Source organism: Rhipicephalus microplus, chromosome 10 (assembly GCF_043290135.1).
Source record: "Rhipicephalus microplus isolate Deutch F79 chromosome 10, USDA_Rmic, whole genome shotgun sequence".
Classification (NCBI taxonomy): Eukaryota; Metazoa; Arthropoda; class Arachnida; order Ixodida; family Ixodidae; genus Rhipicephalus; species Rhipicephalus microplus.
This window is the reverse complement of record NC_134709.1, coordinates 98,820,724-98,847,086: the sequence shown is the minus strand read 5'-3', so window position 1 is coordinate 98,847,086 and position 26,363 is coordinate 98,820,724. Positions and strand designations below refer to the sequence as shown.

At 42.9% G+C, this 26,363-nt stretch overlaps 1 protein-coding gene across 1 annotated transcript; it reads left to right on the top strand.

Annotated features, from left to right (window-relative positions):
• Window positions 1-587: 587 nt before the first annotated feature.
• On the top strand, window positions 588-26,111 carry LOC119180663 (protein limb expression 1 homolog). The gene is made up of 4 exons (XM_075875928.1): window positions 588-1,002; window positions 6,319-6,461; window positions 14,921-15,061; window positions 16,355-26,111. The coding sequence occupies exons 1-4, from the start codon at window positions 768-770 to the stop codon at window positions 16,757-16,759; spliced, it is 924 nt and encodes a 307-aa protein (XP_075732043.1). The 5' UTR covers window positions 588-767; the 3' UTR covers window positions 16,760-26,111.
• The last annotated feature ends 252 nt before the right edge of the window (window positions 26,112-26,363 follow it).

Here is a 26,363-nt window from a genome sequence, read left to right as displayed (position 1 = left end):
CTGCTCCATCAAGATGTTGCCTCAAGTGTCCTTTACTTAACATTACATTAAACATAAAAACCTAGTTAGCAAGCGAACTTACCTTCGTGATGATTAAGGTTTTTTTAAAGATAAATAACGTTTCAGCAGTTTTTTATTTTTGCTTTGCAAAACAACGCATGGAAGCATGCTGATTTCAAGAATTTATCACGAAAAATTGCTTTGGAGACGACGTTTTCTGCGTAGTGCCCTCATAAACAATTGCCTTGGAGTTCGCTAGCTTCAACCTCCGACCAATAGGTATGTCACTCCACGTTGCCCTTCTTTCTCACTTTTTTTTGTTACTGTAGTTTTTTTTTCAGTTTTTGCCTCAGTCCTTTTCAGCCAACTACATCACTCCATTTGTTCCTCCTTCTTTCGTTTTTCCAGTCATATTTTTTTTGCTTTCTTGTTCTCTTTAGTAAACTCCGTTCGCTTTATTCTCTCCTCCTTTTGCTCCTCTCTTCGTCACATCCTTTCCTGCCACAGAGGAAGGAGTGTGTGCGTGTTTTTTTTTTCTCGCTCTTTCACTGGACGCGCTACCCCCTCTCGCGCGCTTCGCCAGCCTCGCCAGCGCGGAGAGCGTCTGCAGCGTTCTGCGGTCCGTGCCTGCGACAGGAAACATCTGTCGGCGGCGGCGCATCTGTGTGTTGTGTGTTTTGGTTCGTTTCGAACAAGGGACTGCTCCAAGAAGAGAAGTGCGTTTCCTCTCACGTGCGTGGTGTGCGCGTCTCTTTTTCTCTCACGGCATGATGCGCGCGGCTGCCGCGGGATTCGGATGGAGCAGCGCGTCTGACGCCGAGACGGCGGCTGCGACAACGTCGTGCGGTGCCAGCGGCGGTCGCCGAGGCGGCGGATCGTCGACGTCTTCGACCTCGGCCCAGCAGCGTGACGCCGCCGACCAGCGCGCCAAGGCGATGCTTCGCGAGGCGGTGGACGCCGTGGTGGAGAGCTTCGCCCGAGGCCCCCAGGGCTGCAGCCGAGGTGGGCCAACGCGATCACGCCGCCGCCGCCCCTGACCCACTCGCCATAAAGGGGTCGTTCGTCTCGGCGCGGACGCTGCCGCCGGCGGCGCACAGGGTCGTCGGCCGTCGAGACCGGTTATTCGGGTGGCAGCACGTGCTATCGCGACGCCGCCGCGCCCGCTTTTTTCAGCTGGGGCTTGTATCTCGCAGAATGACGGCGCGACGCCAGAAGAATTAAAGCGCCGGTCGCGCAGCTGGCTAGCGGACAGAAACCTCGAATGTCATGAGCCACATCCTGTGTACATATAACATCCAGGGCAACAAATTTTAGCGATTGCTCTAGAGTTAGCCAACACTGTCAAGAATGTGTGCAGGCAGACCCTGTTAATTATATATAATGACAGCCACATATTCTTTTCGACAGGCGTCCTTAGTATCATTAGCATCTTGATCGACTATATCATAAACAAGAGGACATACCATCATTTATGAACAATCTGATGTGGCACATACATGTTTGGGTGTGAACAAGAGACCATTCTGACTGCTCTGGTTTTGGGGAAGACAGTATTGGTTTGGTATATTATTATTTTGTTCGCTTGATTACACCTATCATTTACTTTGAGAACTATCCATTTCTAAGTATGTATTGAATATAAACAATCTCATTTCTAAAAGAAAGCACTGTCTGTTTCATGGCCAATCTCCCACAATGGGTTGTACCAGATTAATAAGGAACAACCAACCAGACAGCCAGGAATTGACATCGTCCCTGGAACTAGACCAGCCAAAACGTTCTTTTCTTCACACTCAAGTGTGCACATGCCACAGCGGATTGTTCGTGTTGTGTCAGTATAACTATTGTACACAGTGCATAATGTACGAAAACTGCCAGAAAAGAAAATGAGCATCAAAATTGGGCAGAATTGTGACGACTAGACAGGGCAGTATATTTCTGGCGTGTACATATCTCAAAAAGTGTCTAACTCCGCAAGCTTTTTAGTCTTGCTCCAGCGTTTCTACGGACAAAAACGCTAGCTTCCCCTTTTTAAGCATATTGTCATGCATATATGCAAGGCTCAAGTACAATGAAGTGTGATTTGGCATAAAAAGCCCATGCAATCTTTGTTTTAATCACTGTTCAATGCGTACAGGGCTGTATACCCTTCGGTCTTAAATTGCACTTAGTGGGCCATCCAATGGAAGATGTGTTGTGGCATAGTCTCTTGGTATCATTCATTTTCATGTACCAGCTAGTTTTACACTCTACTGAACATAAGGCACACGGTATCCACACCAGTATCCTGCTGTAGGTTTTTTTGTGAACTGTCTTGTGCATCCATACGTAGAGATACAGCAACTACTCTGTAAATGTAATTTTTCATACGAAGCCTATGGTCTGTGATTTCACCACTGATAATGAAGAAGTTCGATGCATACACCACACACTGTTCACATTTAGCGAACATTCCTAAATTCGGCTCCTTGGGAAGCTCTTTGGTTAACTTACAGATGAGCATTTCAATAAGCACGAAATGCCTTGGAAGAGGCCATGTATTGAATTCTCACTACGCCTATTCCCAGGTTGATGTTGTGGGATTCGTGGTGCTTTGTCCTAAACAACAACTATTACAGCTACCGCTACACCAAGCCTCACCTGTTGTAAACTGCTGTTTCCTAAGTACCTACAGTGTTCAGTAGCTGCTTCATATCAAGTGCTGTATTGTGTAAGAAAACTCTTTCAGCTGGTGTAAATTCTCGTGTTTCTAACCCGTGTAGCGTCTCGCTGCTTGTGAAATAGAGTATAGCGCAAAAAAATGCCAGCCATCTCTCGATGTAAATTTTCCGCTTGATTAATAATGCACAGGAGTCTTTATGATAAGGAGTTGCTTATGTAGCGACCTGTAATCTTGTGACATTTCTCATAATGTTCACAGGTGCTTGTATTTTGAAGCTGTTGGTCAAGAACCAGTCAGAAGCTTTTTTTTTGTTTTTCTCGAAATCCTCCCATTAGGCATAGTAATGGTGGTGTGAAAAATACACGTGCTAATTAGCCTCATGTATGAAGTCTATATAATGATCAGTGTTAAGGCCCCTGGATCCAGTGGTGTTATTGAGGCTTACTGACAATCTCTTTAGTAAAGCAGTGGTTGTGTTCACTTTTCCAAAGTAGATGTGGTGGGCCGAGCATATCGACAACATCTTTGATGTATGGCTCATCACAAAAGCTCTAGCTATCGCAAGCTGAATGTAAACTCTTGTCCTTAAAGAGGCAGTCAAGAAAAAAAAATTAATAAACTAGTCAATAAGCTTCGTTCATAGCAAGTACATGAATACACACATGGTAAACTGACTCATGCAAAAGGAGGGCCCATGGCCAGAGTCTAGTGGAAGACCAAGGTCCTATAAACTGCATGACAGGAAGAGTAAAATTTTTTAGTCGTAAATAAAGCATTGTAGACCATGCAACAAATCATAAATTGATTATAGAATATCTAAGTAAATCACTAAAAGAAAACAGAAATAAAGATAGAAAGCATCATGTTCATGATATTAAGCATAAGTTTTCGAGGCGACACGTAATTCTTCAGGCCGGACAGATTCTGGTCAAAGGTGCTCTTAATTTATTTGTAACTTGGAGGGCTGCTGACACAAACATTTTCCATAAAGAGCGTTGAAGACGTGCCGGTGAGCATGAGTGTGCCTTGACAAATTCATTAAAACACGTTACCAGATTGATTATGATTACATTCGGTTTCTAGTGCACCATGATCACAAGACGAAGTGAGCTTCTTGTCACATGCTCACGCCACACATTGCAATGTTTTCATGGCTGCTCTGCTCTGAGGCTGTATTAATAACACAAAAGCAGCGATATTGTATCTTTTGGTGCGTGACATCATCGCAAGTGGCTGCACTGGTGTACGAGGTTACAAGAATAGGTACTGTGACGTGGCAACATACTAGCATTGATCTCAGAAGGTGTTACATGAGAAAATTCGCTTTAAAATCGGATAAAATATCTTATCAGCATTCACGTAGCTTCACACTCATTCAACACCATCTCTGGTATTTAGGAGACTTTTATGGTGGAGTAAAGTCTGCTTTGAAAATTGGTGTCAGTACTTCTTCAATTTGGGGCATTAGTAGGTTACTCTGATACCCTGTCAGAAAGTCATATTTATTATGAGCATTGGCTTGGTATGTCAGTGAGGACAGCAGAATGAAATGTGAAAGGCAACATGAGCTTGAAATTTCGGTGACAGCTTTTCATGTTGCGCATTTTTACAGCATTTTCTGAGGTCAAGTTAACCTTTACCAGTAAAACATTAATTACTACACTTCATTGTAAAATTGCCAAAAACCAAGTTTAGTTAAAACAGAAGCTTGTGCATATGGGCCTATATTAAGAAAAGAAGGTGGAAAAACAAGGGAAGGTCAAGTTTCTCTAGTGCTCAAATGTTTTCCTTGACCACATGGCCCAAATATACCAGTTGTCTTTTGGATCATTCTTAGTGTGTCTACTATAAGCATACGTATGTGCAGTTTCTTCATCGGTGAGGGGAGGGGCAAGTTTTATCACAGCGTGCCCCCATCCTTTTGCATAGCTTGAATTTTTGGAAGAACACTAATGATCGCAGTGGCAACTCTTTGGTTCCTGGCTTTGTGATGGGAAGTAAACCATTCTTGGAATGCAGCACGTGTGGTCCTTGGTCACCGTTATTGTAAAAAAAACCTCCATTGCCATAACTGTACTCAATAAACAATAATAGTAAAAGTCAGACTGCATAAAGGCTCCGTTGTTACCCCACTTAAATTATTAAGGGGGCTGCCCCCTAGTAACATCTAGACTATAAGATTGCTAACCACTGTATTGCTTGTGTTTTCCTAAATTCATATCAAGGCACTGTTCTCAGCCCTCCTTGCTTGCCAATGTTTTTTGGAGAATCCAGTGTGGGACTATGGGACTACAACGGGGTGAATAGTGCTTTGCCCTTGAGTGACAAACTCATTGAATAGCGAGGTATGGTCATCACTGTATATGGAATTCCATAGCTCTGTTGTGCGTTAATAAATAAAAAGACTTTATTTGAACTCGGCATCAGAAAAAATTGTCATTAGATTTAAGTGCGGGCACTACGAGCACGTTTTTCTTTAGCAAGCGTTAGACAACTGCAGTAACGAAAGTCTATGATGTTGAGCTAAAGATGAGATGTTGAATTGAAAGAAACGGGGGGTTCCCTCTTTTGTGAACAAGCTACATAAGCAGACAATATAACACATTCCTTACAAACTACTACACTAAGTCTGTGGGCTTGTCGGCATCCTAGCACCTTTTTTTTTTTTTTCTTTCACTCGTTGTTCCTGGATTCAGCAGCAGCAAATGGTGAGTATCCGCATCATAGACCTGCAAGCCAATGAAACCAAGGATTGTTTAGGGAGCAATATTTGTAGTTGTTTAACAGTAGTACATCGACTGCAACGTAAATGTTAAAGAAATTGAAGTGGGCAAAAAGACATTATGCTGCCAATAGCGGCTGAGCATACAAGCTTTGGATAATGCATCCGTAGGCCTGCAAGGTTAACATGAGCCAAAGTTGCTATGTATTTTTTGACATGCTAGAGCAAACTTGAGCTTTTTATCTGCCAGCAAATAAACTCCTAATCTTTTAATATATATAAATTCATTTTTAATCAAGATGAGATATTTTTTTGTAGTACAAATGCACTCATCATGGTCAGGAACCAAAGCGATGTAGCTAACTGTTTAGATATTTCTTAATTTAAAATGCTGTTCAGACTTTACGAAGTTAAGGTTACATTTGATGGTCATCCTATGACTCTGTCTTTGCACCTGATTGCCTTAGCTGTTTGGCACTCATGGAGGCATTTCTTGTCACTGACTGTAGTCATGCATGGACAACATGACTGTAGCCCTGAGCACCGTAGTCGTGTGGCTGGTCGCATGAAGTACATCACTCCTGTGGCACAGACAGCACATCACTAAAGTCACGTGGTTTGATGCATAGACTACAACACTGTAGTGACATGGCAACAATCACACAAGCTAGGTCACTGAGGCCACCAGAATTACATAAGCAGTCACATGGACTACATGAGCGGTGGTGTGGATTATGTGACTGCATTCATGTCAACTAGATAACAGTAGCAAAATGTTTTTAGTTGCAAGTAATACTGAAGGTTATCAAATTAGCACTGTTTTGCATGAAATTAGCATGAGTGATAGTTGTTCTGATTCTTGCATTTTGTGGTGGGACACTTGTAGAAGGGTCAAAACTGGCGCCTCATGTCCTGCTGTTTCTCTTGCCTTCAGTGAATGTGGTGGAGGCCCTGCAAGAGTTCTGGCAGATGAAACGTCCGGGCGAGCCTGTGACGTACGAGCTCGTTCCTTCGTGCAGCCCGCCATATGTGTGCTACGTTACCCTGCCGGGGGGCAGCTGCTTTGGAAGCTTTCAGGTGAGATTACTTAACTGCACAGGGTTTCATAAATGTTTTAATGATAGCACCTAAAAAGAAGGCAAGGAACTATCGGTCAGTGAAATTGGAAAACAGTAGTTGCAACATTTGAACTTAAAGTTAAGACAATGTGGATTAGAAATCAAACTTGGGTATCTAATATTCTAGTTGTGGAAGAGGCAAATGTGTAGGTTCTGCAAGTACAAAGCACATAATCTGAGGTGGTCTATTGGAGTAATGGAAAAGTAGGGTTGCATAAACCAGAAGAATCGGTAACACTCTGGGATTGAAGGATCCCTGGCTGCGAAATTCTTGTTTGTGTTTTTTCCCCTGTAATTCATAGCCTTTAGTCTGGTAATGCCAAAATTGAAGCTTAAGTGCTCCAGTGCATCTTCTACTCAGTGGGCCACAAAAATTCGATGGACATCCACCGGTATGCCAGTTTTGGACATATGTACGTCCGATGGAAAACCCCTAGAAATCCACCAGCTGCACTATGGTCGTCTGTAGAATCTTTATGCGCTAAAAATTGTTGGTTTTTCAAACGTCCGATGAGTGACAAAAACTGTATGTTCGGACACAGGACGGATCTGCACTTAGCCCTTTCAGTACGTACACTGGACGTACCTGGCAATATTGTTGAAATTACCGGACATTCATCGGACATGCATTGTCTTATATGAGGCTTCACAATAGAGAGTTTAAGTGCTGGAGCCCCAAGCTGCTTGGGTACGTGAACCCTCATGTTCTTTTGTATTCTCCAAATGTGCGGCGTTGAGTACAAAACAATGCGACAGCGTGCGCATGCAGGCAATTTGGAAGTATAGTGGCACTAAAACTCTCTAACACAATGTTCATTCATGCAATTGGTGGAGAGTGCCACATACGCACTATGTTTATGCAAGCCTCCATTTATTGCGCATGACAAGAGCGAACATTCTATTATAGCACACAAACACAACTGCACCTTTAATGAACGTACTCCGTGGTACAGAAGCGTAGCCAGGGGTTGGCACATCCGGCCCATGCCCCTTTAAAATATTTTTTTGCCAAGGCATAGATAGTGCAAAATGACCATTTGCCGGCCCTGCCCCCTCCTCCTTCTTCCCGAAAATAAATTTTGCCTGCGCCGCTGCCAGGTTTAATGCTTCAGTAGCATCAACTTGCCTGGCTTTTCTGACAACGTAGTATGCTTCAACTAAGATAAGGACACGGCAGATAGTACGGGGTGTAGCAATCTATAATTATTTTTAAAACCTCAAATGACTTTCGAAAAGAATATAAGCTTTCACATGAAATTTCATGAACAATAACGATCATATGATGCACTCCGGGTCCTGTCAAAGAAAGTGCACTGAAGGTCGCATGAGCAAGCCGTCCCAGGCCCAATGTCTTGCACAAACAGAAGTGAAGAAAAGCTGAATACAAGAAAAAGTAAGTTAGCTACGTATGAGTTCGAAAACATGAGACAGATTTCCAATTACAGATCTGATAAAATGCCGTCATGTACAGTAAAAGCTCGGACGCATTTTTTCCAGCAACGAGAAAATGCATTCTGGTCAGTGTAAAGAATCTAGATATCTGATTTGTCACTTGCAGTTTTTGGTGTTCAGTGTTCACAGCCGACCATATTTAGCCTCTACAGGCAGCATGCTAGGCAAGAGATAACATCTGTTATGCTGTCACTTTTTAACTTGTTGAAGCTAAAGCAATAAGTGAATGCATCTTCCATAGCTCTGACCAGGTCTGTTAAGGACTCGGACAGGCAACAGAAGGCATGATTCTGCCGGAAGCAAGCTGGAATTCTCAGAGTGAAGCAACAACCTGCTACATTCGTTGCACTTCGTCTTTTTTACAATCTTCCGGGCCGCATAGCCACTGATGTAATAAGTGATCTGGGAGTCACTTTTGCGTCCAATGAGATCAGTGTGGTCAGGGAGGGTTTCAAAAGCATCAATCATGTCACGAACCTCATTGAGGAACCCTACATATAGCAGCTCATCCAGCTTATTCTGCAATTTTATTGACTTATTGTGGATGCTCGGACATAGAATGCTGCTCAGAACTTCAGAAGGTATGTTTCCACTGGAGGGTGACTGTGCCAAACTGTAAAAACTGAGGCAATTCACAGAGATCAAAAATTGTATTGGTGAAGGGTGATCATTCGATCCAGAAATTTACTTCAGAATTGCAAAAATATTTTAGGCGCGTCTTGGCAGAGGCGAGACGTCATCAAGTATTTATAGCCCAAGGTTTTCGTGACATAGTGCCGGGTGGAAAGGGTGCTGGTTAGAGTAACGCGGAGTCCTTCGGCAGTTGATTAACTCAGGAACCCACCTTCCTTAGGTACAGCTTTTTCCCAAGTTGCTAAGAACCCGTTGATAACATGCTTGTAGCTACAGACAATGAATCTTTCGTCGAAATCAGCTTCACACACAACGTACTTCTTTTCCTGTGGTTTGTCAGCGCGAGGAATCGCACGCTCCCAGGCCTTGCGCCATTCATCGTTGGCGGGAGCAGAGGAGAGACGCTTTCTTCCCTTGTTTGCGGGCCGAGACATATCCCACATTGCATCCAGGAGCCAAGCAGTGTGTTTACTGTTTACCTATCACTGTGGCATGGTCACATTGGCACGTATTGATTCCAAACAAGTCCAAATAGGCAAACAGCCAACGTTGCGACTTGCGAGCACACGAGCAAGCGAATAAAAGTCATGCGCTAGCGGCTGGCGAGCGCTCTCGACCGATCACTGTGGCGACTTGCGCGCCGCTCGGCGGCGAAATGAAATACCAGCACGCCTCCTTTCAAGGCGCGGCCAGGACGATGCTGACACCTCTCCCTCTAGCCATCATACCCATGCTACACCTACTGGTGTACTTCGTTTCTTGGTTCTTTGTGTTGTGACTTCGCATGTTGCGGCTGTGTTTGTGTGCGTTGCCGCCGCGTCGCACTTCATGGCGACCGTCACAGGAGTTAAGTGGCCACAGCAGCCAGCAAATGATCTTGAAAGAAAGGTTATGATATTGAAAGACATGAACGCAGGTGCTTCTCAGCAGGAGATAATGAAAAAGTACGATGTTAAGAGAAGCACCTTAAGCGACTACGTGAAGAACAAAGAAAAAATTTCCGAGGCATTTGACAGTGGCAAATTCACAGGAAAACGAAAACGACTAAACACGGCAGCACACCTGAAGCTAGAAGACGCACTGCTGCGGTGGATAACAGATATGTGGAACAGCCAGCTTCCCTTGAGTGGACCATTGATCTATCAGCAAGTTGAAAAGTATGCACTGAGAATGAACATTGAATCTTTCAGTGCGTCTGAAGGCTGGTTTGCCCACCTTAGAGAAAGGCACGGGTTGGTCTTTGAAAACCTGTGCAGGGAAAAAGCAGCAGTGGATGAACGGCGTATTGCTGACTGGAAGACAACTGAGCTTCCCCAGTACCTGGTTCGTTATGAGCCTGCCAACGTCTTTAATGCCAATGAAACGGCTCTCTTTTTTGGAGCCTTGCCGGACAAAACGATCACGTTCAAGGGAGACCCGTGCGTTGAAGGGAAGAGGAGCAAAGAAAGGATCACCGTGCTTCTTGCTTCAAATATGTTGGGCACCGAGCGCCTGCCACTGCTAGTCATCCAGAAGGCACGTAACCCAAGGTGTTTTAAGAACATTCACCACTTTCCTGTGCAATATCGCGCCAACAGAAAGGCCTGGATGACTTAGGATATTTTCCAAGCTTGGCTGTTCCAACTCGATCGCCGCTTCTCCGCTAACAAGCACAAGGTTTTACTTCTAGTTGACAACTGCAGTACTCATACCAGAGTGACAGGGCTGGAGTGCATCGAACTTGTATTTCTACCTGCAAACACGACGGCTGCTCTGCAACCGCTGAATCCAGGGATAATTCAGCACGTAAAAAGCAGGTACAGAGAGCAGTACCGCAATTCACATTTTAGTGCATGTCTAGAGCGACACGCCGCCCGCGGTCATTGCAAATTCTTTCCGGAACAGCAGCTTTGTTCACCCTGACGACTGGAATATTCCTCCAGAGGCCACTTTAGAGGACACCTGCGAGCCCACTGGAAGTATGGACGATGAGGTGAATGACGCGTTTTGACTCTCTCCTTCCTAGTGGCGTCCAGATGTTAGACTACGTCGCTATAGACTATCATGTTGCCGTTGCTGGTCCGCTGACTGATGATGATATATTATCGGAAGTGCTTGAGGAGAACCAAAATCACTGTTCCGATGATGACGGCCAGGATGAGCCGACACGACGTCGTCGCACCGTGCAGGAGGCCGCCGAAGCCCTCGCTGTCCTCGAGGAGTTCTGCGTTTGTTCTCGCGACAGTGAACGTGCGCCCCACCACCTGATGGGATGAAATAAGGTCGTTCTGTCTGGAACTCTGACAGTGAGGCAGGCAAAAATAACGCACTTTTTTAAGAGATAAAGGTTTGTTTGTGCGGTGCACGTTTTCTTTCTGTTTTCATAGTTCAGTTGATAATTCGGTCAACTCGGACATTTTCTCTGGTCCCGTGAGATCCGAGTTAACGAGCTTTTACTGTATTTGTAAATAACAATAAATCTTAATTGTACTCAAGTGAGGCCCGTATATATATATATATATATATATATATATATATATATATACACGTTTCCACCATATATATATATATATATATATATATATATATATATATATATATATATATATATATATATATATATATATATATGGTAGAAACGTTGCACTTCGCCAGCGACTGTCCTGCATAGTTGTAAACGTGAGCTTTAACACGCAGAAGAACAATATTATCTAAAATAGGTCGAGTCAGTCTAGCTTACGATTTGCTCCAGCATGTGTTCTATAGCTACGCGTTTGACCAAGATTCAACCTCCAGCAAAGAACTGTCAAACTTACTATTTTAATTACAATTTTAAACTGTTATATTAAGAAACTGACAAAAAGTCAGAGGCACTTAATTGGACTTACCGAAAGAAGTACATTATCCGAATGGGCGACGTTTAGCTGCATCCTGTATCGGCAACAAGAGTGGCAAGTAGATCCGGCCATTGAACTGAAATGAACCGTCAGCGAAAACACACAGTAGAACTTGTTTCACGAAACACTGATGTAAAATATGCAGACTATTACTTGACTCTGCATAACAGCTGCAGTAATCCATACAGGAAAGCTGAACACGCCACGCGACGACTGCTGGCTTGCCGATTGAGCCACTGCACATCGTTGCAGGGGGCAGGACAAGTTTCATGTCCGCTCGATAAAAAACAGGATCATGCAAGTTCCACCAACATGCGTGACATTGTACTGTGTCACTGCTTACTCGAAGAAAGGAAGTGCCCAAAGCTGATGCCAGCTGGTGTGCACGCCAATGAGCATCTGCGTTTTGCTCACGTGTGGCACCCATTATTGCATCGCTCGCAGTTGCGCGGGCTTATTGTTGCAAGCATCGTTATATGAGTGCCTTGGCTTGAAGAGAATATGTCACACGCACATCAATCCACCCAGTTTTTTTAAACCTGAACGCGCTAGCGTTGACCGCCTAGTCCATGAGAGTCTGATTAACTGAGAACAGCGGCGAAATTATAAAATGGCAATACACGCATGCACGCTATTAACAGTCTTCAGCTGCCATCTCCTAGGCTGTTTTGGGATCCAAACAATGGGAGACTGGGAATAGGGAATTAATGGTTCGCTGGTTGGCGCTTGCACGTTCAGGTTTAAAAAATGGGCCGCTGTACACTCGTGTTTCCGGTGTAAAGTCAGTTATTTTAGGGAGGTTATTAGTAATTGCATCATTTATTAGTAAAACCGACGGTCACCACTCTTTTGACATGACTTTTGGGTATTTTGGCACTTTCTCGACACAACCTTCTTAGAATCATTGAGGTGGACGTTGAACGCTGGCTCTTTATAGTGCCTAAACAATGTCTTGAAGTACACGTTATGAAGTTGTTTGACAGATCAAGCGAGCACATTTCAGGCACTATTCTTCCTTTTTGAAAATGTCTGTCTAAGGTCTTTCCCTAGACCAAGGTATATAGAACTCTTTGTAGCCATTTCAAAAAGTTTTGTTTCTTGGGGTGTCTTGTAGATGTCTGTCTGCTGTCCAAATTATTGCGTCCACATGAAATCTTTTGTAAATATCCTTTGGATGTTCCAGACAGAAAACAAAATGGACGTAAAGAACAACTGAAATGCTATGGCCCTAGGTCATCCCTTAGATAACCGACTCCAGACGTGGATGTTCGGCTATGATTCAAATGTCCTCTGGATTTTATGGCCCATTTGGATGTAAGAGAATGAGAAACACAGGGAGAAAAACTGAAATAAAGAGAAAAAGTACACAAAAAACTGGAAAGGACAACTTGAAAGAAAGGTGAGGAAACCAAATAGAAAGAAAGAAGGCTGCCCAACTCTGCGCATCCTAGCACCGTGTGACCGTTGGCAACAGCTCTGCTACTGTGGTTCATAGAAGATCTTGCGCCAATTGTCTGACGTGAGGTACGAGATTGCACCAGATGACATGTCTCTGCTACCTCATGCCAACAGCGACATTGTTCACATCGCCAGGCTCAAGCCTTATATCCCCACCTCATTTGGTGCTCCATGATGTGCACCGGGATGGAGCTATGCCCGCAGGGAGGGTGATGTTGCGGTAAAGAGAATGCGAAAATTCTCTCCCATTGGAGAAAGACGACGGGGCTTATCTCCGCCTGGGAAACCTCTGCGATCACTGTGAATACACCAACTCTGCAACTGTGGGTGTGGTTCCTTCTCGTAACAATATACATAAAATTGTTAGTATTCAACAGTAAATAATATAGCCACGACATCTTCCTCTGGTTCAAATAATGCTAAATTCAAATAATGCCTTCTCCGGTCGCAGAAATCCTGGTATAGCACGAACACTTAGCTGGACCCAGCTCGTATGCACCACGCGATGGTGTTTTCTCGCGGAGAGGAAAAAGAAGACAGCTGGGCGTCCTCTTTGGTGTTCGACTGACTCGTAGTTTTTTACCACAGTCACTTTGAGTGGTGGCCACAAGTCTGCCCTTAATAAATACGTTTGTTTGATTTGTTCGTGTGCTTCAGCGTCACTACATTTCTGGTGGAGGTTTTGTGTATGAGTTAGACAGCATAGCCCCGACTCCCTGCGAGTAAATCCTGTTGAGCAGAGCCTGTGCACCAGAGGGCCAGCCGTCGTCCTTGAAGTGACTATAGCCTGAGTTTAGTCCTCTGCATTTTACGCCAAGAGGAACTCAGAGAATGAACACCGCCACAATGACCACTCAAGTAACACCAACGCAAGTGGTCGTTAATCAACCACTCAAGCAGTCAGTATTCCATGGCGACTCATTCCAAGACGTAGAAGACTGATTGGACCTGTTCGAGATAGTGGGGAGCTTGAATGGATGGGACGAGAGAGAGAAGCTTCGCAAGGTATACTTCATTCTGGAGAACTTAGCAAAGACCTGGTTTGAGAACCATGAATCCTCTTTGTCTACATGGCAAGAATTTTGACAAGTGCACCACAGACTGCAAAGAAAAGGCAGAGGCTGCTCTGCATACCAGAAACCAGCTCGCGAACGAAAGTGTGGCGATGTACATCGACGACATGATCCACCTATTCAAACGTGCGGATCCCAACATGAGCGGAAGATGTCGCGGCAATATGATATTGATTGAGAAAGAAAGTTGTACAATGAGCATAATATTTTTCCCTTTTGCTTGGTCTTCAAGACGCTGGTAAGTTGAGAAACGATAATGAATAATTCTGCTTCTAGTGCGCCTGCATGCAGTTTGTCTACAAAAGGTAGCGTTCTTGCAACAAGTCATTTTAGGCCAATCACTCAGCAGGAACAAAAGCGATGAAGATTTTTTTTCTTCAAGCCATAGACTGAGGTTGGTGCAAAGCTACATTATTACCTGTTTCAGCTTCAAGTTGAGATGTCCGGTCAAAGATGAACAGTTTAGTTCATCTTGTTGCTGATATCTCGTCGACCTGCTGTATCTCAGCTCTTCTAGAATATGGTGTCAGTATTGTGCTTTGTTCGGGGCATTAGCACGCTGGCAGGGCACCTGTGTGCGTATGTCAACTTGACAAAAAAAGCTTGAAAACAGTGGTGATTCTTTAGACTTGCTTTCCATTTCATCCTTGAATCATAGGAATAAATGGCTAGTGAATGCACCAAGATATAAGCTCAAAGTAGCCAGAAAATAGCCATGGCACCAATCTGAAATTTATGATGCCAGACAGGGCCTAAACCAGGCAATTTGACAGAAAGAAGCCGCCTAAGGCAACCCTAACTACCACTGCCCCCTTTTCTGACAAAGCTGAAATGGATGTGTAACCTTGGCTTTGTGATTGTCAGTCATATAATGACTCGCGTTGTCACGCTTGGCTTGACCACTGGTTGTGCTCCCGTTGTTGCAGAATTGTCCGACCAAAGCAGAGGCCCGTCGCAGTGCAGCCAAAATTGCCTTGGTCAACTCGGTGTTCAATGAGCACCCCAGTCGCCGCATCTCGGATGAATTTGTGGCCCAAGCAGTGCACGATGCCAAGGCCTCGTTTGGTGTGAGTGAATGCGACGTGAACGTCCTGTTTCATAGCTTTTTTTTTTTACTTGTGGGTTTTCTACAAGGTTTTGATCAAGTGATACACTGAACCCTTTCTCTGTCTCTTCTTTTTTTTTTTGTGCTGCTGCACACTGCATGCCAAGTGTTTTTTTCTGCATGTTATGTGGAAATTGTCTTAGCAGTGTTGCTGGATGCTGTCAGAGAGTAAATATCTCAGGGAGTCGCGCCAGTCTATATGCTTTGTCTTCTTCAACTCCATGCACTGGCACGTAGCAATATTTTCGTTGGGGATTATTGCATCAAAATAGAAGTAGCAATAGTTCATAAGCAGTGACCGAACGGAATATTTCATTTCAATAAATATAGTACATAATTAAATTACTGAATGATTCTCTTGTGATGGAAAGTTCCTGAGAGACTAATTATACATTTTATTCGGAGTACAAATTATTCAAGAGTTCCTGAATTTTTTCTTCTGTGAAATAGCACACACACGCGGCATGCTGACTCACTGTGGCTGCGCTGCTGAGATGCTGGCAAAAAGACATGAGCAAGCAGACGATGATATTGCTGCGAGTGTTGCTTCAATGTGCTCAGTTTAAACCCGCAGAGACTGTAAGCAATACTCAGTGCAGATCGTGTCTCAGTGTTCGAGAACATTCACGTTTGCGTTAGCGTTAGATAATTTTGTCAAGATTGCGCACAGGATGCGAACACTCAACATTGTTCCAGAGCTTCCGTGACCACTGACTATAAGCCTGGAAAGTTCGACATGTGATGTGTAAAAGACGGCACGTGCCAGCGATGATCAGTTTTTTGATGGCCGATGTTCTGTACGTCGCTATCAGTGCCAGTGTTCATAACGTTTGACTGGCATCTTCTTGTGAGCCTTGGCTATCGATTGGCAGTGTATTATGGCCATGTTCAAAAGGTCTCGCAGGACCCATTCAAGTACTGTACTGTAAAAAGCCAATTAGCAGCATCTATGTGTATGGACTTGCAGTCAGAATGTAGCTAATTCTGGTCAGCATTCCTGTGTGTCAAAGGAGCGTCTGAGCTGAAGGTCAGACTATTTTGCCATCATGGTAGTGCACAGCATACAGAGCTCGGATGGTTATAAGTTCAGTGCAGAATTTAACACTACACAAAGACCTACTCTGCAAGTACATTAATGCTACATTAACTGCAGAATTTTGATCTCTAGTGCTCCTTCAAGAATTCACTCTGTGTCACGACAGCATTGTCCATGCTAGCATCATAAGCTTCACCTTCCGGCCCACCCACGATGCAGGGAAGCCAGGGCGTGGAGGCGTTCCGCTTCATGCTTGAAGCAAACAGAGGGCGCACCATGCTCGAGTTTCAGGAGCTGATGAGCGTCTTCCAGCTGCTGCACTGGAATGGCTCGCTGAAGGCAATGCGCGAGCGCCAGTGCTCGCGCCAAGAGGTGCTTGCGCACTACTCTCGTCGGCCGCTTGACGATGAGCTGCGCACCCAGATGGCGCTCGACTGGGCAGCACGCGAACGCCAGCTGGGGCCGCCGGGTCGCGTGGCGGCCGAGGCGGCGGCCGCTCGTGCCGAGCTCGAAGCGGCACGCCTCGCCGGTCGCGAGTTGCGCTTTCCACTCGAGAAGCAGCGCATCCTGGCGATGGCGGCACGCATGAGTAGCGATGGCCCGGCCGTACTGCCGAGCCCTTGATTGGGGAGCCTGTGACGGCTTGCACTTAATTCTAGATAGAGAGAGTGACTTCAGCTGGACTGTGCATTCAATCCCCGTTCTGTTGCACTGTTCGTCGATGTAGGGGGGGGCCATCAAAGTGCCAAACGACCCCTAGTTTCCAAGCGTGGGCAGCAGCAGGAACCACAACTGCCTTCTGCTGGCTAGTGGCACCCGACAGCCCTCTTCTCATTGAAGGGCTGAAGTGTTGTCTGATCTCCACTGCCAATCACCCGATGCAGCGTCGTCCTGGTGTGAAGCTGGTTAGTGAATGCCGCCATCTTGTTTGTTTATGTGCCTTTTAGCTTTTACTTATCAATGAGCTGTGGTTGCTATAGGGGTTGGTTGTGGGCTTGTGATGAGCTTTAGTACCCCTCTTTTTTTTATGTCTGTGTCCCACTTCATTGTAGAAGACTTAGTAAAAAATGGTGAGTGTCTGCATTTAGAAAGCTCGATACAGAACAGACAAAGAGAACAAATGCTGTCATTGCCTAATTTTACGGAGTCTGAACATCCTATGTGATTTAATGTCTACATTCAAGCACACACGTGTTCAAAATGGGCTAAGGTGAGAGAGGATACACCGCTTGCTTAAGTTATCTGCCACAGTTGTATTGAGACACATGCAAGAAGGTATGCTTCGTACGGTCATGTTTGTAGTAGTATACTTCAAACGTTCGTTTTATTGATCATATTCAGCCAAGCTTTGGAATCTAGACCTGTTACCATCTAGTAACTAGCTTGGCCATTTTGCAAACTTCAGCGGATGGAAACAACTTCAAGTGCCCCACAATAAGTGCCTCATGTAGCTAAGTGCCAACAGAATCATCAAATTCGAACAATCTTAAGCTAGAAATCCACTAATGCAACCATTTATTTTCTTGTATTTCATGTGCCAACTCAAATGTGGTGAACCTTGCTATCTAAAGCAGACTAAGTAAGGCTAGACCTCATCGCACCAGCTTGACGCAGGGCTCTGGAGGCAAGAGTTTATGTTGGCCAATTGGAAGCAAGAGTGAGAATGGGAGAGGGCTCGTCTGTTTATTAATGTCATTAACTCTCAAATGAAGCATCTGTTCAACAAGTGCTACGCAGAGGGCAATCTGTTGCAAACAGTGGAAGAGTTTTTGTAGTTTGTTCTGGTTGACTCTTCACGACCAATACCTTTATGCTGCAGTGCATAGTGTTTGTGAGATGGGCTGTTGTTACATGGGGTCAGTGATTTAGCACATTTTTGCATTTCTTTACTGAGATCTGCTATACCGTTTGTTGAGAAAGCTTGTCATAAAGCATTTGGCAGTGTTGATGAGCACTAGTTTCTCGGACTTTGCCAGCTCGTGACCCAGCTGCCAGATCCATTGAAATACAGCTGTAGTTGAAAGAAAGGGCCTTTTTTTGTTTTTTTCAAGATCACATGAAACCATGAAAAGGGAACTTTTGTATCATAGAGCTGGCATGAAACATCCGCTGCCGTACGTAGTGCCAGCCTCTTCACCTTTTTTTTTTTTTTTTATTGAAGAACTGACTGAATGAAGCTTATGCCTGGTATGCATAATGGGACATTAGGTTTGAGAACTTATCACTCGAACCTTTGCCAGCTTTCTGAAAAGGCAACTTTGTCACTTTTTTTAAACTATGCTTCGGCGAGACATATGAACTGTTTATGAAAAATAGAAGTGCATATTCATTCCACAACAAATTTCAGTTCGAGGTACTATTTGCTGGCACCTAAAAATATTACTACACTACTTAGCATAGTTTTCATTATTGGAATAAAAGGAAGATCTTCCAATGGTAAAGGTGCGTGTGTACACTGTTTCTGCTCTTTCAAAAATGTATCTGTCTTAATTAAAAATGCATAAAGAATTAACTATGGGTTCTGATCTTTTTGGGATTGTATAAAAGCCTTAAATTGACCAGGAATTCGTTTATTTGTTGATGCTTCGTTTCATCAATTGTTTTCTATTGAAGGTAGCATGTGTATGAACGTGAGCATGCTATCGACATATTGTGGTCTTGGGCTGTGCTTTTAAGTGGACTTGAAGAGGAAATGAACTGAACTTATATCGATAGGTGTAGCTACGAAATCGCAAAGAAGTCAATTTTATTGTGACTCGAAACTCGCTAACATTGTCTTGTGCTTTTGCATAACCTCACGCATTAAATCTCCTCTTGACATTGTGAGCTCTTGTATGTTCAAAAGTGATGCGTAAGTAAATATTACAATACTTTATTGCATACATTTCAACATTAAGAGAAGCGTAAACTTAACAACACGGAAAGACTTTTTTGAGAAAAAGGAGCCAAAATGCATAAATATACCATAAAATCATGGATTGCATGTGAAATTAAGATACATATAGGTTTGCCCTACATATTTTGTATTTATACAAAAATATTCATTTTGTTACGAACAGTGCAAGTAGGAACTCAAGAACAGCATTATTATTCTTGGCTTGTTTGGTGTATTTCTTGAAGTTTATTTTAAAGTAAATGAAAATAGATTGGTTGGTTGTGTCAGGTTTTTTGTTGAAAATGCCACCATCGCTATACTGCTCCAACATGAGGTGTTTTTTGGTGTATGTGGGAAGTTATAGGAATAGATTTGAAGAATTTTATAGAGAAGGTGTGAGACTTGATGCTGAACTTCTACGGCTTTTAGGAATCTGATAAGATTTATTGGTTATATTTCAAGTTGAATCTGATAAGATTTATTGGTTATATTTCAGAGTTGTCTCCTATAAAAAATATGGGATAAAATAAGTTTTCTTATAGTGTAAGGGCTGAAAAAGCTCTATCCATTCCCTATCTAGTTTTGTAGATTAGATAAGGTTTCTTCACAGCTCTGACAAGTCGGTTGCTGTTTTTTTTTTATGTAGAAGATGATTAATTTAGCAGTCCCAATTAGTAGTTTGGCACCGAACCACTTCTATGAACTGTTTCTAGTGTCTACAAGATTTCAATTTTCTGAGCATTGGTTTGATAACAGGAAGTTTGTCATTTAAGTATTCATCCAGCTTTAACTGACGTTTGTTCACTGCTCATCAGAATGCTACTGTATAGTAGGTAGACGGCATTTCCTTTTCTTTGGTGGTTATTTTCGATGCCATGCACGCTCTCTTATCTGCTCCTTCTTTTCTGCTTATACTAACATGGCTCAGAATCTAGCAGAATTTTAAAGCTCTCCTGATTTCACTGTACATGAAAATACACTAAGGCCTCGTTGTAACAAAGTACGCCATACATAAAAATAGCTTCTGTTATATCCCTTTACAACCAGTATCCTTGTTTGTAGACTTATACTCTTGCCATTTCTTCGGACTGCTGGTAAGGAAGAGACTGCAAGCAGTAAGCCAATAGTAAAGTAAGCATTCCTGTTGCCTCATGTTTTTTTACACTACTTCTGGTTGAAAAAGGTTGAAGTATTTATCTAGACAAAAACACATTGATGAAGGCAATAACTTATTTGACGAGACATTGGGTGCAAAGCGTATCAGTGGGAATTAAATTTTTTTTTGCCTTTTTAGGAACGCTTGTTGGCAGATGATAATTATCGCATGTAATTTGAGTGGGTCATTGAATGCTGCTTGTGAAAAATAAAGCATGACTGACTGTACAATGAGTAGATAATTACATACATTGTAATTATAGTGAATTGCTGTAGTATACTTATAAGTTATTCTAACACCTCCACTTGCTTTACATTTGGTCTCCAGAACATTGAAGTTAAGTTATATGAGTTTTTGCATTTCTGGCATTTGACCATAACGTATGTTGCAAAGGTATGTTCGGTAAGTCATTATGAGCATACATTCATAATGGTGGTGATATTGCTTATTTACTTCATTATAACTGATAATTCGTTATATTGAGGCTCGACTCTACAAGACTCTTAAAGTATCACTGTTGGATTTGCAACTTTTGCAAGTGCATGAGTCAAGTGCTTGTAGTCTAACTAATGATGATCGCACAATATTGGAGGTTGTGCACCTCCCTACCGAGATCTTTCACTTTATATACACTTAACATTTCTATGAGCTGCATATATAGGGTGTCCCACATAACTTTAGCCAGAGTTTAAAAGTACGCCGGAATGCGTAATTATGGCGACCAAATGCATATGTCGCTCACCCTTGCCTGGAGTTAGATAATTTTTTGTGTTCTCAAATATTATTAATTAGATATGTTTAATTAACTAACATTGAAGAAATGAAGATAGATAAAAAATTTCAATGAGAAAGTTGTAGATCGGTTTGCAAAATGTCCGATTGGACAGTTTTGAACTTTATATGTGTTAGGTATTAGTGTTTTTCTGCTAATTACAAATGCCCGCGAAATACAAAAAATACCACGTGACAAACCCGCTCGTGTGCCAGTGCGCACAATGATTCTAGTGCTCCCTAACATTCCGCGTACGGACAGCCATAGAATTTCCCCATTGTGCTGTCTCCGCAGGGCCGCAATGATGTTGGTGCCTTTACGATGAACACATGTTACTATCGGCCACAAAAACGATAACTGCTGTGACTACTTATCGCTGTCATAAACTAGTGCGAGGGAAGCGTGTAGTTTGTACTCGGAACGTTAGAGAGCACTAGAATCGTCGTACGCACTAGCGCATGAGCGGGTTTGTCACGTGGTATTTTATGTATTTTGTGGCCATTTGTAATTAGCAGAAAAACACTAATACCTAACAAATATAAAGTTAAAAGCTTTCTAATCGTACATTTTGCAAACCGATCTACAACTTTCTCATTGATATCTTTTATCTATCTTTGTTTCTTCAAAGGTTAGTTAATTAAACATATCTAATTAAACAATATTTGAGGACACAAAAATAGTCTGGCTCATTCCAGGCAACGGTGAGCAACATGCATTTCGTCGCGTCATAATTACGTTCTGGAATATTTTTAAACTCTGGCTAAAGTTACTTGGGACACCCTGTATGCATATGCCTTGCAGTGCAGATGTGTTTAGGTCACTCTTTACAAGATTATGGGACAAGTTAAAGGTATCATATCATTGGCTAAGCAGTCTTTCGTAGAAGCCAATTGCAAATCTCTCAGTAAGTTCGAGAAACTTGACGTTGCGAGTCTCTTACTGACTACGCATTCAAAGTTAGCAAGTTTAGTATAGCATTGTTAATAAAACGTGCATTCTGAGTAATAATGAATGATCCACGATAATCTTGATGGCTGAGTAACGTTGCAATGTAGCTTCTTTCTTTCCAATGTTTACACTTCCTCAGCATGTGTAGAGACAACAGATGTACGATGTTTTTGGCCTTTAACACTTAGTTAGTCCTTGTCTAATGTCATGCTTCTTTCACTGCTATTTCTTAAGATTTCCTTGTTTTGCATGCTGTTAAAGTCAATATTGATCACCACTTGGGAGTGCCGACGAGTTTGGAAACGGCATCATTATTGCAGTGAGCACTACACAATGCAATAGACATACCATAGAACTTTGACAATACCCACGCAGATAAGTTTTGTAGACAATGATACTGTAGGTGTGAAGTGTGGACGGATGGCTGCCCAGCTTACCTGTGATGAGTCGTCGGTTTGCGCACAACGATGCATAATTGTGTTGTTGCTGATAATGTGGTAGTCATGAGAGAATGACTGTGCTGAAGGTAATCATTCTGTGTCGACATGAATTTCAACATGTCTGGCACCAGTGCCCATTTTTTTTTTGCCTGTGAGACCTGAGTTTGGTGGACGTTTTGTGATTCGTTGAACGCTGGTCATTGTATGGAGTGTGACTGCTTCTGTACATCATGGTGTCGAAGAGTCTTGGAAAGTTTTTTAGTGCCTTCTGCATGTGCTCGCTGAATGGAGAGTGACGCGCAAGTTTTATTTGCATGTTTGATTGCCCGTATCTAACTGATGTATTTATTTTGCTTTTAGACTTTTAGAGCTTTGGCCACATTTACGGTGTTCATATGTATACAGTGCAGTGTGTCATAAATATCCAAAAAGCGCAGAGAGCTTATGAAGAAAAGTTGCGCTTTAGAGTTGCATGAAAGCGACAAACATATTTAAATTTTACCTTCCTGTTGATGAAATATTTGTCTATACTGCTTGTAATTTGAAATAGATAGGGGAGAGAAAGCTTTGCTTTAAAGGGGCACTGAAACACTTTTTCAAGTAACCATGGAACAGATTCACTCAAAGAGCTTATTGCCTCACGAATTCAACACCTCAAAAACTTTAAGAATACGTCCAGTACGAGCGGAGTTACAATGACTTGCCATAGGCTGCTATCGCATTCTTCCTTCCCTCGTCCCGACAAAAGCGCTAGAAGCTGAGCAGGGAGGGATGGCATGGACAAAAAAAATGTGTCACGCATGCCTCGTGACCTTGAGAGCATTTTCTTTTTTTCTTCAAAAATGTGGCTCTTTAGGGTGATCGTGCGCGCATTCTAGTGAAGTGCGCACGTGCATCACTAGCAGTCGCGGCCTTTCACCACAAGTCGTGGCCTCCCGCGGTGATCTCTGTAACAACCGAGTACGCCGTGTTCAATTCAACCAATGGCTGATAGATGGCCTTTTGCGCGCAATTTTCGAGGGTCTAACGAAATTTCTTGAGAGAAGAGTAAGATATTTTCTGCTGGCTTTGACAATTTATTGTGAATTCCTGGCCGCATGCTACGCTATAATATTTGGCTCACGTGTTTTCGGGAGCCTTTACTACGGATCAGCATCGCTCTCTGACCATGCTCAAAAAGTGTTGCAGGGCCCCTTTAATGACGAAAATAGTTAGCAAATTATTTATGTTGACTCCAGCAACTTGTTTCTAGCATCCATGGTAATAACAATTGTTCATGGAATGTTGCCACAAAGTTGAGAATGTTCTCTCAATATTGTAAACATGGCTACAATGTGCGCTACATGCTAGAAGATAGCATCTATCAGTGATTGCTCCCCCTCCCCCCCTTTTTTGGAGAAGACCATCTCTCTAATTCTGCTGTATTTTTTACCTTTTATGTTGTAGTACGCCTGAAGTTTTGAAAATGTACCTGTCTTCTCGAAGGACATGAAAACATGACCTTCCTGTCACGTTGAGTCCACGTTCGCGTACTTGAAGAGAAAACCCAGCTGACAGATGTGCCTCCAATGTTGACCATTTTGTTTTAGCCGAGGGGTACCAATTGAGCTTGTAGTTTTGCCTTTGCACTTTTATACAGCATTTTTACTTATATATACTACAAATACTATATGTATACATACGCTTTTTTTTTTGCGGAATGGGAGCCTTTTTTTGCGACTTCGAGCTGGAAAATTGTCGGCCCAGTGCCCGAGTGATAGTGAGTAGTAGAAGAATGCATGTCGTAGTTACGGCCTGTCTTGTTTCGATTACAGATGGCATTCCTCCGTCGAGGGGTGGCCTTTTGTGCTGTGGTAATCTAGTCTGTGATCCGATTCATGGGCTCCATGAATCTCTGCCGGCTGTGTGAGTGGTTTGTGCCACAAAGAGGGATTTTGGGGGATGGTGGTACAGTGGCGTCAAGCCACTTCGTGATTGCTACCGTGAGCTTCCCGGTTCTTCCTAGTCCGCAGTTCCTTCTGTAGGGATGTCCTGACTAAACGGCACGTACTAGCTGACCTTCCTTTCACTCTTGTGGAATGACGCGCTGTCATTGAATCTCTTGCTCATGGTATTCTTATAAGGCGTTGCTTATGCCTGCATACAAGGTAATTAGTACTGAGAATACTTAGGATGTGAAGGAGCCTGGACATCAGACTGTACTAATACTTGCAGTAAACATAATTAGTCAATGTTCTCCATTTTGCTATGGAATGTTGTGTTGAAGCATTGGGGAGTTTGATGTGCTACACCAATCAAAATTGTCTCATTGTCCATAAGAGTGGCATCATATTTTGAGCCATAAATTTGATTAAAACAGTTTTATTATGTTGGCTCACATATAGTGTCGAGTTCCAAATGTATTTTTTATACATTTTTAGAGCTATTTAGCATTTTTATAGGATGTTTTAATGTTGTTGTGCAAATTTTAATGCCCGTGTGCTCAGATTTGGGTGCACGTTAAAGAACCCCAGGTGGTCTAAATTTCCGGAGCCCTCCACTACGGCGTCTCTCATAATCATATAGTGGTTTTGGGACGTTAAACCCCACATATCAATCAATGTGCAAATTTTAATGGATAGCAATATACGTCCTGTCTTCTGAGTTGGCTCATTTATTATAGCATTCTGCTTGTTGTCTTTTACATTGCGGGCCCTAAATCTCGGTTGCATCGGTTGAAATACGTGAAATGAGAGATTTCGTGTATACATGCATACGTACCAGAATGACACTTGAGAGGCGATAAGTAAGTAACAAAAATCATGACTTTCACATTTCTCGTTCATAACTGACTGTCAAGCAAGTAGAAATTAATCCAACAGTCCAAAAAATTCGGCATTGCACTTTGGCGTCCTGTTCCCCAAGGTCCTCTTTTACTCAGAACACGCCTAATATAAACAACCCTTATGTGATGCTTGGTTGTGCCAGGTGACCTGTTGTGATGGTGTGATGATTGTGGTTTTGTGTTAGTAATCACAAGCTCGCAGATCTGACTCCATCTACAGTGGCTTCCCTTTAGGAGTAGAATAAATTTGGATGCCCACTCAAGAACACCTGTTATAGCTTTAATCTCGAGACCCCGCTATCTGTCAATATGGTTGATTGGGCGAGTTGGGGATACATGATGTTTTGAAATGAGAGTGCACTACTTAGACGTGGACAGAAAAACAGAGACAAGCGCTTCACGACTTCCTGTATCATATCCTGTGTGCTTTGCTTAAGTTTAAAAACCAATATTCATGATCAGGACTTATACACATGTGCGTTGTGTAGCACCATCTCTCGTCAGTGACAGCGGTGGCCCGCTGTAACTGAATTCCCCATTCAGTTATGGCAGGGGATCGTTGTGCCACCAAGAGAAGGCATCACGTACATATGTCCCCGAACACTGAGAATATTCATCTTTATTTTTGACTGGCTAATATAAAAACAGTGTTCACAACCTGACATATGTAGTTTCTGTAAATGCTGTCGAGAGCTCCTTCACATCTTTAATGTCAAGTCTTTTTTTTTTTGTGTAAAACGCCAACTTTTTTTGTCCGTGCTCTTTCTGTTTCTCATTCCAGCAATGTTTCATCAACTTCGTTTTTGTGGAAAGGGAGAACTGCGTTTTGTTATCGTCTTGTTATAGCAAGCGTGCTGTGTAGCTTCTGGTTGTACTAGTGTGTACTTGGAAGCTGTACGAAATGGGCTGACAAATTTAGACACAGTCACCAGCAAAGAAATAAAGTGCTTTTACACTGTGATTTTCAGTTTCAATAACTTCCTCAACGCTGATTTTTAATTTTTTAGAAACCGTTGTCAACGAAGTCCGAGCAGCTTGTAAACATTTGGAACATTAAGACCTTGGTAGCATTGTATATACCGAATAAACTAAAACTGCATCAGACTAAACACTGCATTAAGAGTATGCCCACATGTACCATGCAGTCACAAGATAAGACTATCTTGCTGGGAGCTTAAGGCAATGTGCGTACCCTGTGTTACACAGACTACGC